General features: G+C 39.6%; 1 protein-coding gene across 1 annotated transcript in view; it reads left to right on the forward strand.

Annotated features, from left to right (window-relative positions):
• Window positions 1–16,968, forward strand: part of ANTXRL (ANTXR like) — a 288,394-nt gene extending 271,426 nt beyond the window's left edge. The window contains exon 18 of the mRNA XM_077454770.1: window positions 1,912–16,968. Within this exon, the coding sequence (XP_077310896.1) occupies window positions 1,912–2,142 (231 nt within the window). The 3' untranslated portion in view covers window positions 2,143–16,968. The remainder of the gene's footprint in view (window positions 1–1,911) is intronic.
• The last annotated feature ends 662 nt before the right edge of the window (window positions 16,969–17,630 follow it).

A 17,630-nucleotide genomic window follows, 5' to 3' on the forward strand; every position in this document is an offset into this window, starting at 1 on the left:
AGGTTCACCTTCTCAAGTCCACAGTCTCAAGTCTTTTGCAGACTATAACAGTTTTTTCTTTTAAGATTATTTGGCTTCATCCATCTTCCCATCAACTTTGACCAGCTTCCGTGTCCCTGCTGAAGAAAAGTATCCCCACATGATGCTAACACCACCATGTTTTGCAGTGGGGATAGTGTGTTCAGGGTGATGTGCAGTGTTAGTTTCCCGCCACACATAGCGTGTTGCTTTAAGGTCAGAAAGTTAAAGGGGTTGTAAAGGTTAGTTTTTTATTTTCTAAATAGGTTCCTATAAGCTAGTGCATTGTTGGTTCACTTACCTTTTCCTTCGATTTCCCTTATAAAAGGTTTTTTTTCTTTGTTTTCTTTGTCTGAATTTCTCACTTCCTGTTCCTCCTCAGTAAGCTGTTCAGTAAGCTGTTCTGGCTGACTAACCACCAGCTCGGATGATGGTGAGAAGTTTACTGAGGAGAAACAGGAAGTGAGATATTCAGACAAAGAAAAAAAACATTTAGAAGGGAAATCGAAGGAAAAGGTAAGTGAACCAACAATGCACTAGCTTAGAGAAACCTATGTAGAAAATAAAAAACGAACCTTTACAACCCCTTTAAGTTTTAGTCTCATTTGACCAGAACACCTTCTTCCACATGTTTGCTGTGTCCCCCACATGGCTTCTCGCAAACTGCAAACAGGACTTCTTATGGCTTTCTTTCAACAATGGCTTTCTTCTTGCCACTCTTCCATAAAGGCTAGATTTGTGGAGTGCACGACTAATAGTTGTCCTGTGGACAGATTCTCCCTCCTGAGCTGTGGCTCTCTGCAGCTCCTTCAGAGTTACCATGGGCCTCTTGACTGCTTCTCTGATTAATGTTCTCCTTGCCATGCCTGTCAGTTTAGGTGGACGGCCAGGTCTTGGCAGGTTTGCAGTTGTGCCATACTCTTTCCATTTCCGGATGATGGATTGAACAGTGATCTGTGAGATGTTCAAAGCTTGGAATATTTTTTTTATAACCTAAGCCTGTTTTAAACTTCTCCACAATTTTATCCCTTGCCTGTCTGGTGTGTTCCTTGCACTTCATGATGCTGTCTGTTCACTAAGATTCTCTAGCAAACCTCTGAGGGCTTCACAGAACAGTTACATATATACTGAGCTTAAATTACACACAGGTGGACTCTATTTACTAATTAGGTGACTTTTGAAGACAATTGGTTCCACTAGATTTTAGTTAGGGGTATCAGAATAAAGGGTGCTGAATACAAATGCACACCACATTTTTCAGATATTTATTTGTATAAAAAAATTGAAAACCATTTATCATTTTCCTTCCACTTCACAATTATGGGATACTTTGTGTTGGTCTATCACATACAATCCCAATAAAATACACTTAAGTTGTTGGTTATAGCATGACAAAATGTGGAAAATGTCAAGGGGTATGAATATTTTTTCAAGGCACTGTATATGCATGACCTCCATTTTTTTAGGTGACTGATTGCATATATTTTGCAAAGGCCAGAACAGAGCCTATGAAATAAGGATAATCTAAGGATAAGGATAATCTAAGTATTACCCAGACTAGGAAGGTTGTGCAAAAAAAGGTTCCTGTACTACTTTTGGGCGACCTCGGGGCGACTTGCATTGACTTCTATACAGAAGTCATTTGCAAGTCGCCGCTGAGGTCGCGGCAGGTCGCGGCGAGGCAAGTCGTGTCGCCTCGCATCGCCCCCTGTGTGAACCGAGCCTAATGGGTTCTCCCAAGTAATTTGCCTTGGTATCAAACACAACTCTTTTCCGCAGATGCCCTACTCTACACAAAAATAAATAATGTACTTTGTGTGGAACTGTCTTTTCATTTGTCTTTTTTTTTTCATATATCTGGGATTTCTCATTTATGTCTTCTGCTTGTTTCAGGGGCGTTGCATTAATTTCACCAGGGTTAAGGCTGATGGAACTCAGACTATCTATAAACCACCTCCTAAAGCTGCAACACCAAACCATTCACCAAGTCAGCCTCCAAATCATCCACCCAGTGAAGCACCAAAGCAGCCTCCTCCACAAAGACAGCCCCCTCCAGGTCCTCCGCCATCTCGAATGCCTCCTGGACCACCACCGGCACGCCCACCTCCTGAGCCCATGCTTTGAGTTCATGTCACAACCTTCTGTATGCTGGACTGTATTCGATCCTTTAAAAACAACTGCATGGGAGTAGTAAAGAAGCAGATCTGGGCTTATGTTAAACACAATTTTCAGTAGTTTGTTTTCTGTAAAATTCAATCAGTTGATGATTTTATTAAAGCCCACCTTTTTGATAAATTCTGTATATATAAGGTAATGAAATGATCAATGGTTGATCAATTTGTATTACCTATCTTGTGCTCTTATCTGTAAACAGACTCTTAAAAGATTGTTTGGATGCTGGTTAATGCACCAGAAACAGATTATAATTAAGGACTTATCTTAGTATGTCCCTTTTCAGCATGTGAGTTCATCAAATTTCTGCTCCACTAGAGCTGCCCGTATATTTTTTTTTTTTAAATGGAGCTAAAGATCTCTGACCTGTGCAGAGCCCTGACCTCACACAAACTTAACTACAGTGGGATAAATTGGAATGGTCACAGCAAACCAGGCCTGATCATTAAACATCAGAACATGACCTCACTAACACTTGTGCTTGTAGAAGTAATTCCCACTAACAATGTTTTAACTCATGGAAAGCTTCCCTAAAGAGTAGACTCTAGCAACAAAGCAAAGACCTACTTCATTTTTTGCCCCTAATTTGAGAGTGGAACATTGGACAGGTGCCCAGATATCTTTGGCATATAGTCTGTTTTATCATCAGGAAATCTGTAAATATATAGATTGCTATTCTCTTTCCATAAACAACTGAGTCTTCCCTTCCCATCAAAATGTGCAAAGTCTGCCTTTCCTGATGAGAGTAATGTATGAACCTTTTTCAAGCATAAAGGAGAATAGGTAAAGGATACTATTGAGAAAGTTGATGATTTCACTGCCCTTCCTACCCCCTTATATTTTCCAGAAAAGGAGAGTTGTACTATTAGCAACTCTATTGCATAAGTCTTTATTTCATCCATGGGTGCTTTTTAGTTTGCCAGGAAATACATGTCTTCTTAACAGCCCAGAACTGCTTCTGTGTTCTCTTGCATGCAGTAGACGTTCACTCTTTTAGCTGCCAGTGGAGATGTTGCAAACTATATAAGAGTAGTTGGTGTGACTTGGCAGCCAAAGGGGGTATATATACTCAGTCTATTTATTTCTGTGCATTATGTTTATTTTCTCAAGGAAAGGCAAATGGAGTTTGTTGCTGGCCAGCAAAATCTGCCCCATTTGTGCTCAGGTGACAGCCTGACCTCAGTACATTCCATATTCAGCATTTTCTTTCTTACACGGTATCATGTAAATTCTATTGGATATGGAGTCTGTTTCCTGCTTCAAAAGCCTGGAGATTTGGTGCTTGCAGAGGTACTTATTGTAGTTCCTGTATGTGCAATCACACTTGAGCCCAGTTTGGAGGAGGTGCTAGTCCAGTTAATTTTCATGGCCTCCATATATCATTTTGACCCACTGAAGAACTGTGAACTAAGTAAAACCTTTAATTTCAACAGCAACCCAGAGACACAATTATTAATATAAATTATTTCAAGTACTTTTTGCATTTTAGGAATGCGCTCTGCTAAATAATATGCAGAATGTGTGGTTCAGGTCTTTGGAATTGATGTTTGGCAGTAAAAATGCCTTCAGGAACTTGATTGGCAGTATGTGCTAACTGAGATGGTAAACTTTGACTCAAGCTCAGTTCTTTTACAAAAATTGGTGCTTTCATTGTGTTTAAGAATTGCTTTTTGAAACACCAATTGGTAAGATAAGACAAGCTTTGGGCTTTAAGGGCTTGCCATTTTTTGGAAACTGACAGGATTTAAGGGAGGTAAACATTTCGAAACTTAATTGTTTTATGAGCTCCATCAAGAATCACCTCTCATCTGTAATAACAGAATGCCATAAATGGTAAGGTGGACTGCGATTTACACTTCTACTCATGTCTCAAAGCTTTAAGATATTTGATGTGTGACCTATATAAACCCATCCTATATAAAAAGTCCAGGTTATTGTGAATTAGGTTTGTCCAGAACTGATGCTCTATAAAACTAAACGTAGAAAACAAGTACAAGTTTCATATCACCTGGTCTCATCAACATTTTTTTTTTTTTTTCTTTCTAGAACATGTAGAATCGTAAAAACTAACTTTGATTCTTAGCACTCCCTAGAAATACATCAACAGTATAGAGGTAGAGCTTAAATAAGTGCCTTCACTTGGAAGTGCACTTAGCTCATCGATGAAAAATAAACAGTGTCTGGGATCTCCTGTGCAGTATTGCTAATTACAAAATAATAGTGGAACTTTACATGTGTTTTTTACCTAATCGGAAACACTACTTCTATAGTGTTTAGACAAGATGAGGTCAGACACCATGCAAAAATCATTGTGTCAAGAGATGAAGGTTTGGTAGCCCAAGCCCAAAACATTTAGTCTTACTGCATTCATTAAGAACTGCTGAACTGATATTCCTCACATCTAGATACTGTACATTGTTCTTTATTATTAAACAAATGAAACATACATACATATATACACATACATACACACAATGTATGTATGTGAGATCAGAGGGATTTACATTGGAAACCTGTCTTGTACCTTTAAAGATTGCTGTCACATTTTAGCCTTCATATATACAGTGGTGTGTTTACAGCACATTTAAAATGAATGGGCTGTCTTAAAGAAAATCATAATAATGTGGGTGCATTAATACACCGTAACAGTGGCTTTAAAGTTGCTAACATTTTATAATTTGGGTCATGAGTCGACTTTTGGCGTATGTATTAGTCTTCACTGGGTCAACTGTGATTGAACAGACAGAAAAACAAATTTTCGTAATTTCTTCTTTTCTTTTTATTACTACATTTTCCGCAAGACATTTAAGGTTCTGTACAGAGCATAACAAAAAGAACACATAGTGCTGCTGGGCAGTTCAAATAATTTATATGTTGTGCTGACATTTGCTTCAACCTCCCGGTAGATGGAAGTCACAAATGGTGGTCACTGCTTTTAAATGCTAAAAGATTAAAACACCAACAAAATCCACAGCACTTCATTGAATATTTAAAGCAGTATTAAACTCAAAAACTAAAATGGACCATACTGCAGTTTACCAATCCTTAAATGTGGTGACTGCACTAGATTAAAGATGGACATTACTAACAAACTAAAGCTGAACTCCATATAGCACTTTTTAAGCAGTTACAACAGATTTTTTTTTTCTTTTGGGATAAAAGTTTTGCATAAATAAAAGCTGGCCATTGTAGGCACCCCTGTCAGTGTTACATTTTTTGTCTCAACCCTCTAACTGCTACATCTCATGAACACTTTGGTCTGTTAAAGGTATTTGATAAAATAACAGACTTACTGGCCAGAGCGTCAAGTGAAAAAAAGAAACAAAATGCATAAAAACAAAAAACAAATGCAGTCGTTGGTAAGCTGCAATGTAATATATTTTCGTTTTTGTGTTTAATACCACTTTAGGTTTATCATACTTTTTCATTTAGGAAAGCATGTTAACCCATCAGGATTTCTTTTCGCTGTTGTAAATTTTGTAAACTAATATACAGTTGTTGCAGCTGAGCTCTGATCAGCTTACAAAAATCACATTTAGGTTCCCCCCCTATTTATATGACATTTTTTGAGCACATATTTTGACTCAGATTACAGTTGGAAAGCAAATTATGTTTGCATTGCTATGCAGGCATCCTTTCAGTTTCAAATTTTGCATTTAGTGTCCTTCCCGTTTCCTCTTTGTATCGCTTGGTTAGGTAGCTGGCTTATGCACCATTTAATCTGATTGCACAATCTCAACTTTTCACTAAATCTACCATACCTGAATGAGAAGCCCTACCTTAAAATTGTGTTCCATTTGTATCCATTCAAGTTGGATGTACAATCAGATTGCATGGTTTTTGGCCAGCTTTAGTTATAGAGCACTGTGTTGTGAGAGAGCATGGTACAGTGTCTTTCCCCCATACCCAGAAGTACCAGATTTTCCTATAGAGCCACAGCAGCCTTTGGGGTAGTAGGTAGAAGCAAACATTGTGAGTTATGCTCCACAGGGGAGGTAGGGGAGGTAGAGGAGGTAGGGGAGGGAGGTTTATTTAACAGACCTCGATTGGCTGCAGCGAACAATAAAATGTGATCACGTTTTTTTTGGCAGACTCCTAAGCAGAATTTGGTACCCCAATATGTGTCTGTGGATAAAATGTACTGTAAATATCAGTAAGCAGGAACTGAATGTCTTTACAGGAGAAGAGCATGCATAATAGGCAAATATATAACAACGATAAAACTCTCATGCATTCTGCAAACCGGATTTAAAGCTTAAATATAGTAAATGCTTCCTACACCCTTCTCTTGTGTACACTGTTAGTTTTAGCAGCACTCCCGTTATCAGATGCCATTGACATTTTTTTATTTACCTTCTATTATGGAGTATTTTGACACAAACTTTTTCATTTTTATTACCTACTGATATGCTTATAAAAGTATTTGTAGTATGTCCTGAGGAATTGTGAACCGGGAACGTACTAACAATGCAAGACTATAGCTAAGCATATATAATGATAGGAATTGGATAAATTAACATTTTTACAGTAGTAGTAGTTTAGTGCAAACTACAAGCCCCAGTTTTACATAAGATGGTGTCATGTCTTAAGAAATTAGTAAAGTGTAGCAGTACATTGGGTTAAGGTAGGTGTCAGGACGAAAGGCATTACGTGCTAGGTTTTTAGCAGCTCTATTACCAAGGTCAATCGACTACCCTATGTAAACTGCTTAAAGCCCAACGCCATGTTTATTTTCACGTTAAACTGTTTTTTTAATCTTTTGGCTAAGCTGGCCCAAATGAACTAATTTATTTAAAAATAGATGCTGCCATTGTCAGCACTGTATACACTGTATGTAGAAAAAGCTATATACAGTATACATTGCTGTGTTCCGGCTGAGGTATCAAGACTTCCTGTCCCATTTCTGGAACAAAAATGAGTCGAGCTGAGCACTGCCCAGCCATACACAGGAAGCCTTGTATTTTGTCAATGAATGCAAGTTGTTTTCTGATTGACTGACATGGAGATCGAAACATCCTCTGCCTTCACCTCTGCCAATCAGAGAAAGCCTTGTACTCCTGTGATTGTCCGAACAGTGCTCAGGCCAACTCAATTTTTTTTTCTGGCAGCAGATTGGAAATCCCGATACCACTGCTAAAAACAATACCGTATGTTGCTGATGCTACATTCAGTTTATATAAAGCAATGACAGTGGGTGCATCTATTGGAAAAATAAATATTTTGGGTTAGCTAGGCCCAAACAAACTATTTAAAGTGAGAATAAACATGGAGTTAAGCTTTCATCCAGTGGTATTGTAGTGACATCACTAAGCAGCTGCACATAATATTCAGTTAATGTAATGTTCACAAGGCTGTCAGAGGCTTTAGACGAGGAGATGGTCAATAAAACACTTGTCTACTTATCTTTTGTTAGGTCATTGTACTGTTTTATATATGGTCTATAAAAAAATGCAGCTGAGCACAGAAAGAGGAACTAAAAGGTTTTCTGTTGTACTTGTTTCAGTTCGGTATGTTTAGATTTTGAAAACAAAGTTATACTTACAGGTAACGCCTTTTCCAGTAGTCTTTCAGGACAGCTAAAAAGAGCTTGGCTCCTCCCCTTCCTTAGGAAACACTGCTTCAGCCAATAAATTTTCACTTTCCTCGTGCCGGACTTGTTTTTTTCCAGAGCACCTCTGGCCGGCTGGGGAGACACAAGTACACATTAATAACATACCATCACATATTACTATTGTGCCTGTGTTCAGGTCTTCCTCAAGACCCCCCATAAATTTGGGTGGGTAACTAGTGATGTCCTGGAAGACTACTGGAAAAGACGTTACCGTTAAGCGTAACTTAAAATTTTCCCTCCTTGTCTTTCAGGACAGCAACAATGAGAGGATAGACAAGCACTTACCACTTAGGGTGGGACTTCAGCTTGCAAAATCTTTTGCCCAAAGGCTTGCTCAGTCACGGACACCCTGTAATGTTTTACAAAGGTGGTGAAACTGGACCACATTGCTGCTTTGCAAATTTGCTCTGGCGTCGCTCCAGCCCTTTATGCTTGAGAAGCTGCCATAGCCCTAGTAGAGTGTGTTTTTAAACCAACAGAAACATATTTTCCTGCTAACCTGGGAAGGTGTGTGACGAGTAGTCTTCATCGGGGTGGTGTTGTAAATTCCAAGCAATCCCCAGGATAAAATGACTGGGGGAAACTACCTCCCACTGTGGGAGGAAGACCCCCAGTCTTCCTCCCACCCCGTTTAGTGGGTCATTGGCTTTTTTGGGGCTGGTCAGGACGACGAAAAATTGTGCCTCCTAGCATAGCTTCTAGACCTGGGCCAAAAAGTAGATCTCCTGTCAGTGGGATCCTGCACAGTTTAACCATAGAAAACTATCGCCTGGCCCCGTTTTTAGCCAGAGGGCTTTTCTGAACAAGTTGGCTAGAGCCGCGGGTTCTGGCAGACATGCGGACGGACTCTGCAGATGCATCCGCTATATATGCCACTCCTCACAAAATAGTAGGAAAAGATAACAGTTTCCTTGCCAGTTTCTGCTTCAATATGAGCCTGAATTTGGGAAAGTTAATGCTCCAGGTTACGGGCCACTACTGTGACAGCCATTCCCGGTTTAAAATTCCCTATAGTTCATTCCCAGGTCTTCTTTATTCTCTTATCCATAATATCCGCAAGAGCTCCAATATCCTCAAAAGCCAGATCTGTATGGCTGGAGACCTGGGAGAAGGCAGCGTCCAGTTTGGAGTTCTTATTCCAGATGAGCGATGGATCTTCTGAAAAGGGGAACCTTCTTTTCAAAGATCGGGAGAAAAAAGGTTTCCATTCAGGATCCTGCCACTTCTTCTTTACTGTTTCTACCAGGACCTCATTAACTGGGGAAAAAAAATTATTTTTATGTTCCCCCAAGCCCTGTACATCTGGTCATGGAGAGTAAGGAGTTTGTCTGCCTGAATTCAAAGGGTGGTGTAAATTGCCCCCAAGAGGTCCTCTACCTCTTCCAGGGACAGTTTATATCTTGAGGGTTTCCTGGACTCCCCATCCCAGTCCTCTCCCTCTGAATCCTCCTAGGAACCAGAGGTGGCACTATCCGTTCTTCCTTAGACTCCTCTCTGGAGGCCCCAGTAGATCCATCTGCTGTTGCAGTAGCAGCCAGTTGGGAGGATGCAGAGCCCAGTGCTTCTGGTGGGGTTGTACTTTGGCATGCAGGTGAGGGATTAGTAGGAAGCTGAAAACCTTCAAACAAAGATTTTAAAGACTGAAAGGTGGAAGAAAGTTCCTTCACTGAAGACGCTAACCCTGCTTCCTACTCAGATGCCCTTTCTCTGACTAAAGCATCTATACAGTCCTGCACAATACTTTCTGAAATCCAAAAATAAATAAATATCACCTTTGCATGTAGGGTACAACCCTGGGGAGTGCACTAACCCTTTTAAAAAGTAAGGATCGGAACCTCTGCCCTCTGACCACCCAGAGGGTCCCCCCAATACCAGGAACCATTCATGGCGGGAGGAAATCCTAGATAGAGAGGCCCCTTCCCCAGGGTGATCCTACCTTAGGACAGCTGGAGATAGCATCACCGTGTGCTGTCTTGGCCGCCGGCTTCGGACATGACCATGCTGGTGGTTGCTGCTTGTGGAGTCTCATGCTGCCTGTACTGCGTTGCTGACTCCTCTCCAGACTGCGCCCGGCCCACCATGAGCCCAATTATCCAGAAACGGAAGTTGCGGGTCACAGGGAAGCATCTACCCTCCACCGGAAATGACGTCGCCCGCCACACGGCCCGCCTAGTTCCAAATGGGGTCTGCACCTGTGTACAGGGAGAGCGGAGCTGCCTCCCTGCTGCAACCCTGCAGATGTGATGGTGGGCCCCCGGATCTTCCTCCTGCACTCGGCGAAGATGGGCGTAGCAAAACTGTGTGGCCGGTATTTAACACACCGCATCCCTGGGAGAGCCCCTGCCTCTCTTACAGGGCTTCAAGTAGCCATAGTCTCCATGATTGCCCGACCAGGTCCCAAAAACAGTGTCTCCCCTCCAGAGCAAACGTAAACTGAAGTGAAGCAGGGAGAAGTGAAAGTGTATTGGCTGGCGCAGTGTTTCCTAAGGAAGGAGAGGAGCCAAGCTCTCTCATTGTGGCTGTCCTAAAAGACAGGGAGGTAAAAGTATACCTTCACCCCTGTAGGCAGACACTGATAAGATAATAGACATCTGATGTTATCTGACAAAGAATGTGATGTTAGGAGTGTATAGGTAATATACTGGAAAAAAATATTTATTTTTATCATTTGTAATTTATCATTTGATTGTAATCGTTTGTAAGGGGGGAGAAACTGCCACTATCTGAGTGTAGCATGCGTGACAAACCTGGTATAAAATAGTATAGTATAGAGTAATGCACTCACATAAAAAAAAAACAGGTAGGCACAGCAAGTCTAAAATTAGATGTGCAAGGTATTTAGCCAATGGCAGTCTCTTGGGTGACTCCAATGAACATGGATTGGAGAAAAAGAAAACTGTAATAATTAAAAATGAACAGTCATACACTCACATGTAGTGAAAATAAAGCAGGAATAATACAAGGTGCCTGTAGGTGGGAAACGTCTTAGTCCTAATAGGTAGCAGCATATAAGATTGTGAATGTGGATGAAAGCTCCTCTGGGGGATGGACAGCACATGAAGCAGTATTAGGTGGCCAGGAATTCGAAGAAGCCAGCTGGAGGTACACAGGAGGCAACCAATATGGACCGCAAGTAAGTGAGCCTCGACCACGGTCATGATGATGTCACACATACACATAAAGAGGCATGGCAATGTATTTCAGGGTGAGGTCCCCTTTGTTTTGAACCAGCCAAATACATGGAGCTTGGGGAATGACTTGACAAACAGGACTCGCATTGCCATGCCCATTAACATGTACATGTGATGTCATCGCAGGTTGCAATACAGCTTAAAGTTGCTTCCCTGTGGTCCTCCTGTGTACCTCCAGCTGGCTCTTCCTGGTCGCCTAGTACTGCTTCCTGTGCTGTCCAACCACCAGAGAAGCTCTCATCTATATTTACCAGCTTGTATGCTGCCACCTGTTAGGACCAAGAAGTTCTTCACCTGCTGGTACCTTCTAAAAATTCTGCTTTTTATTCACTACATGCGAGTGTATTGCTGTCAAATTTATCAATATTGCAATTTTAATAAATACTCTTGTGTTGTGGCATTCTCTTTTTGTGTTTTTTTTTTTTTTACTCTATCCATGTTTATAGGAGACACCCAAGAGAATTTGCAGATCAAAATTTAGACATGCCATGCCTACCTGTTTTTAAGTGAATATATTACTTCATTTTTTTTTTTTTTGCTTTTTTACATGGTTTGTCATGCATGCTACACTAAGCCCCTGTACACACGACCGGAGATTTCGACAACTAAATCCGTCGGATTTTGTCCGTCGGATCTTGTCCGAAACTGTTGCATACACACGGTCGGACAAAGTTGTCGAAAAATCCGATCTTTCAGAACGTGATGACGTAATTTTGTTACGATGGGACTACATTCAGGCTAGTAGCCAATAGCTTTGATGTAGGAATTTGATCTGAGCATGCGTGGCACTTGGTCCGATCAAAATTCTCTACACATGATCGGAGTATGTCTGATCGGCCCAGTTGGTCGGGAAATTGGGTCCGACGGAATCAGTCCGATGCATACCACACACAGTCGGATTATCCGACAACACGTTCCGATAGGACACATTCCGACGGATTCTCCGACCGTGTGTACAAGGGCTAAGACAGTGCTACACTAAGACAGTGGCACTTTCACCCCCCCCCCCCTTTTTTTTTTGTCTAAAGCCTAAAACAAGATCATTCCTCTCCTTTCTTCACATTATGAGCTTGCTTATGTGACATTACCCTGTGTAATGAAATAGACCTCAAGTGCCCTGAAATCACCAGATGTAATGAAAAAGCTATCACAGACTGTAGAATGTAAAAAGGAGAAGGCCAGAAACAAAGGGCCTGCTACAGGCAACAGTCATAGACTGGAGACATATTATGTGAGACTGCTTAAGATCTGTTACTGTCTCTTTACAAAGCAATTCTTCCACATCTATGCTTCTTACAACTTCCTATATAAAAAGAGAAAAGGGGCTTTTTGCCCGGCTGGCACATGTATTGTGCCTTCCGAGATTCACAGTCTGGGGTTGGCTCCTGGTGCAGGTGTTCCCGGCCAGTGAATTTCCATGGCACCTCCCACTGCAGGGAAGTGGCCCTAGTCTGCCTTATCACAATAACAAAATAGCTTTGAATAATGACACTACATTGGACTTTAGATTACAAAAACTGGCAAATTCAATAAAACGAGACTTTGGACATGATTCTGGAGCCATATGCTTATGACATGATTTCTTTAACATTCATGTGGTATATTCCAGTATATGACCTGTTTGCCACAACCACGTTGATGACCAAAACTGTACCGTTCCATATCTTTAAATGGTGGCATTAAAATATGATGTGTTTTTCATCAATGGTTCTTCGTTTTCAAGTATAACAAATAAATACATTAAACCAAAAGAAAAAAGGGATGGACAGCACAGAAAAAATAAGATAATGTGAAATAAATATACCGACCAATTTAACTACCAGAAGCCAGTATAAAGAATATTTTAACTTTACTTGTTAGCTGTAAATACCAAAATACAGACTAGTATCTTTTTAGGGGCACACAGGTGCCAAAGGGATGCATTTGGCCCAGGGACTTAATCTAGCTGCTCACATTTTTTACAGCCAGTTTATTAAGTTGTACCATTGCTGGCAAGCAGGAAATAGTAATGGCTGTTTACACACTTATTTCCGTTAACTAAAGCTGGCCATACACTAGAATTTCATTCAAAAACTTTCATTCAGAAATGTTCTTCAGTTTTTGAATCATTTGTGGGATCAAATGCAGTGTTCCTTTTTCAACTGCAGTGACAGAAGATTTCAGGGAGCAGGATGGAAAACAATTATTAAACACATTTCTAACAGTTAATGTGGTTTTCATTCAGGAAATTACATTCAATTCACAGTTAAATGTCAAAAGCAAATAAAATGTTAAAATACTTTCTAAAAAAACATTGTACCGATGAGAATTTTTGTATGAATGTTCAGTCAAAAATCTACTAGTATGTAGTAGTTTAGCTAGCACAATCTGCTAGTATGTAGTAGTTTAGCTAGTTAAACATTTTTTATTCATATTTTTACATGCTTACATAACATTATTACTTTTCAGACAGGAACAAATGCATACAAACAATAAATTGAAGCAATAAAATATATTTATGCATGAGCTTGATCCAGCATGTACAGCTTGTTTATTGATAGTGCATGCTTACGCATTGTACCCAGCCAAATTTTCCCGGTGTACTCACAAGACAGTGCATAAAGAGTAACCTGAAAAATGTGAAGTGCTTTAGCATTGATTGGTCAGGAGTGGTACAGTGACCACCATCCAATGACAATGAAAGGACACTGCCACCAGTAGGTGGTTAGAAGGAGGTTGTATGTTGAAATGAGAGTCAATGGAAGGTAAAGGAAAAATAATTTAGTTCAATGTACCTTTCCATTGCATGCAATTTTCTTAGGCCCCTTTCACACTGGGGCGGGGGCGGCGGTAAAGCGCAACCATTTTTAGCGGTGCTTTACTGACGTATTTGCGGGGGTATTCGGCAAGGGTTAAAACCACCCGCAAGCCAGTGGTATAGCCGTGCTGCCCCATTGATTTCAATGGGCAGGAGCGGTACACACTGCTCCTTCACCGATCCAAAGATGCTGCTAGCAGGACTTTTTTTTACCGTCCTGCCAGCGCACCACTCAGGGCGATTTGCAGGTGCTATTTTTAGCGCTGAAGCACCTGCAAAGTGCCCCAGTATGAAAGGGGTCTTACTGCATGGAAATGTTTTTTTGGCAAGTACTATATATGTTTGCTTTGAGAAACTTTTTAATCTTGATGTATCTAGAGCAGCAGTAAAGCCATCTTGTCTTCTGGTGGCGATTCTATGCCACATGGTGGTGATTCTATATAGTATATTCAATTACTGATAACTGGAGTGAAAAATGGGCAGTCAGTAACGTAAATATTTTACGATTCATTTTGTTTTTCTGATATTTAGAAACAAAATTTTTTTGTAATAACCTTTATCTTTTTTGATAATACTTTTTCTAATAGTATGACCTTTAAGCTTTATACGATTTTTATAACTAGGAATTGTCCACTTGTATTAAATGTCCATAAAGAAAAATCCATACTAAGTAATACCATTTTTTACATGGCAGGTCTAATGTCGGTCAGAGTAGCCTTGCTCATCTCTTGAACTTTCTAAGGTGAACTAAATACAAGTAGGGAGAATTCAGCCCATACTCCCTAAGAAAAAATGTACATAAGCCTCTTTAGGAGAGGCTTTGCTGGCTTTCAACCACCCCCACCTGACCCCCAGATTTCCTACAACACATACATGGAGTATTAATGGTTTATTGTATCTTGGATGCAGTTTAACTGTGTTCTCAATTCTGGACCTAGTAAAAAGGTACCCCAGTCACTGTTTTAGCAACGTGGACATAGATTTGTATAGAATCCTTTACTAGTGTTAATATCCACCTGGTTATGGAATGTCTGAAATAAGTGCTGCGTCATTGAAGGCAACCAGCTTTCTATTGTGTTCTGGGAGAACGACTTGGTGAAAATGATTGGTTGCTATAGTAAACACAGGCAGTTCTTGTTTTAGATATGGTAATAATGGGTGCCCTATCATTTACAGCCACTTTAGGCAATCAGTAAAGAATCACCAAGATCTTCAGGTGTCTACTACATAGGTTTACTATACCATTTCTAAACTATCTGAGCCACTCAGTTGGCAAAATCATATATCATTTTCCTTTTTAACACTAGTTTATAGGTTTTGTTTTTAATTTTTCTTGTATCATACACTGCCTTTCAAGGAATGTCATACCTTTTATTGTGCAGCACTAGACAGACTGTACAAAAAACCTGTATAGGTGTTACCCATGGCAGCCAATTTAGAGTCTACCTTCTATTCTTCCATAATTCATGGCATTTCGGTAGAATTTACCGGCTGCTATTGAAATTAGCACAGTTTAGTACTTGGATTTCATAAGTCTTCCATAAGATGTATTATCCAAAAAATATCACTGCACATGGCTACAAGTCAGATTCCAGCTTCCTGCTTACCTTTATATAATAAGGCAAAGTACAATGGCTAAAACCAAAAGCAGCTAATTTAGAACTCATCGTTTATTGACCTGACTGCACTAATCCAATTGCAGTGGGTTGCTGCAGATCACTGCTCTTTTGCGCCTTATTTGTGGTTTTGTTACATTTCATTGTGTGGCCGAATTTAGTTATAGCATGACTTGTCTGTATTCCACTAACCATTACATTTATAAATCATTACCATGTCAGACAGCCAGCACAGGGAACTAATCTGTGATTTAAAGTATACCAAGAAGAAGATATAACCTCATTCAGTTTCTCGTTGCTGTCTCCATTGGGGAAATTTTCCCCTCATGTCCTGTCCTGCCCTGTAACCATGGTCAATGGGAAATTAAATTACATGAACTATCCTTTATGAAGACACAAACAGCACTAAGAACCAAAGAAGGACCAACATCCAATTGGTCTTTAATGAAAGTTCAGGGTCTTGGTCATTTTGCAAAATACAATGGTCACTAAGACAGGACTTAAAGAGATGTTTAAAGGAGACCACAGGAAGCAAAAACAACCCAACAATGACTAACAATCAGCTAGTGTCTGAAAAACTGTAGTGCCTTGTTCCTTGTCCCTGTGGTCACCAGGAAAGGACATGAGAAGACATCAACTGTAAAGGAGACCACAGACAACAATGAAATCCTAACAGAGATTTTACTTTTCCCTTGAAATAAAAATGTAAAAGAAAAATAAAGTTCTACATTAAGAGGTTTATCTATAAGCAGTGAATGTGATTTACCAAATATTCACAGAGGCTAACTATTCCCTTTAATTTAAAACGTGCACCAGGAAGATTCACCTGCAGTAAAAATTTGATGAATGTAACACATACTGCTTAAAAAATTGCCACTTAGTGTCTTAATATTTTTTAACATTTACCTGAATGTTTTCTTTGTATAATTTTTCCCATTTTCAATGCATGGTGTGCCATATTTTCTGTGTTTCTATTGGCTGTCAAGCAGTACAATCAGCATCCTTGCTTAACACATTATGTTTAAGAAACTCTGATTAAAGAAAAAAAAAGTGTTTTGCAGACTATATTTAGCCTGATCTAAATAGATTTTGTGTCACACCCACTTCCAGTGAAAGCCAATTGTCACAGGTGTCAAAAGACTTGTATTAAAATGGAAGGACTGGCATGTAAACTGGAAGCATGGCATGTGTATATCATGTACATACTGTATATGGCTGTCCTCATGCTCTAATGAACATCTACAATTCGAAACTAGGCTTTCAAAACATTAACACATTTTCATATTTAAATCAAGATATTTATCTTCTAAAAAAAAAAACTAAAATTAAATAGATAATAGATTCAATTTAAACACACCTGCTTGTGTCTTACTAATGTAACAGGTTACAGGAAATGTCTATATAAGTGTTATTGGGAAGGCTGTGTTAACTTGTAGTGTTTAGTTTCAGTAAGTCAGTTATTTATATTTTGCGACTCAGATCCAGGTACATGTGTATACAAGCTTTATAAAGTCATGTAGTAATGCTCTCCTATCTGACAGTCAATAAAAAGTGCCAATAAAACTGGTCTGCCTGCTTCCTTCTTGTGTTGGTTGATGATCACTTGCACAATTTTTCCTTTACTGTCTATCTAGCATCTGTGCCTGTGCAGTGACGCATTTGATACTTCCGAAGACAGCATGTACTATTGATCTCTAAGGGAGGACATGCGTCAACTCAGTAAAAGAGAATCTTCTTACATGTTTTTAATTCATGAGCTGATGCTATAATCCTAATGAATGCTATAGACTTATCTCTGAATATCTTGACATTAATGTTTATAAAAGACTGAATTACTGGGTAGAACAGAATCTATGAAATATCACCGATTTAAGCCCTGTACACATATGGGTTTATGAATGAATATTTTCACGGAAGATTCACACATTTTTCTAACTGGATTCAACTGAAAAAAAGTTGGATCCTGGGTCAAAGTTATATGAAAACATTTTTAAGTAGCTCTCATAGGTATTTAAATATAGTGCTAAAGCATACCATAAATGTAAGCAAGCACAATTTATTAAAAAACTTCTGGATTGATTCTTTTCTAAGTGTTCATAATATAACCAGATACTAACATTTATAGCTTAAGTTGATCCGGGGAATATCCGATTGCCTCTCGGGGGATCAGGAAGGAATTTTCTCCCCTGCTGGAGCAAATTGGATCATGCTTTGCTGTTTTTTTT

Source organism: Lithobates pipiens, unplaced genomic scaffold (assembly GCF_037356315.1).
Source record: "Lithobates pipiens isolate NorthernLeopardFrog02 unplaced genomic scaffold, aLitPip1_a1.2 Scaffold_25, whole genome shotgun sequence".
Classification (NCBI taxonomy): Eukaryota; Metazoa; Chordata; class Amphibia; order Anura; family Ranidae; genus Lithobates; species Lithobates pipiens.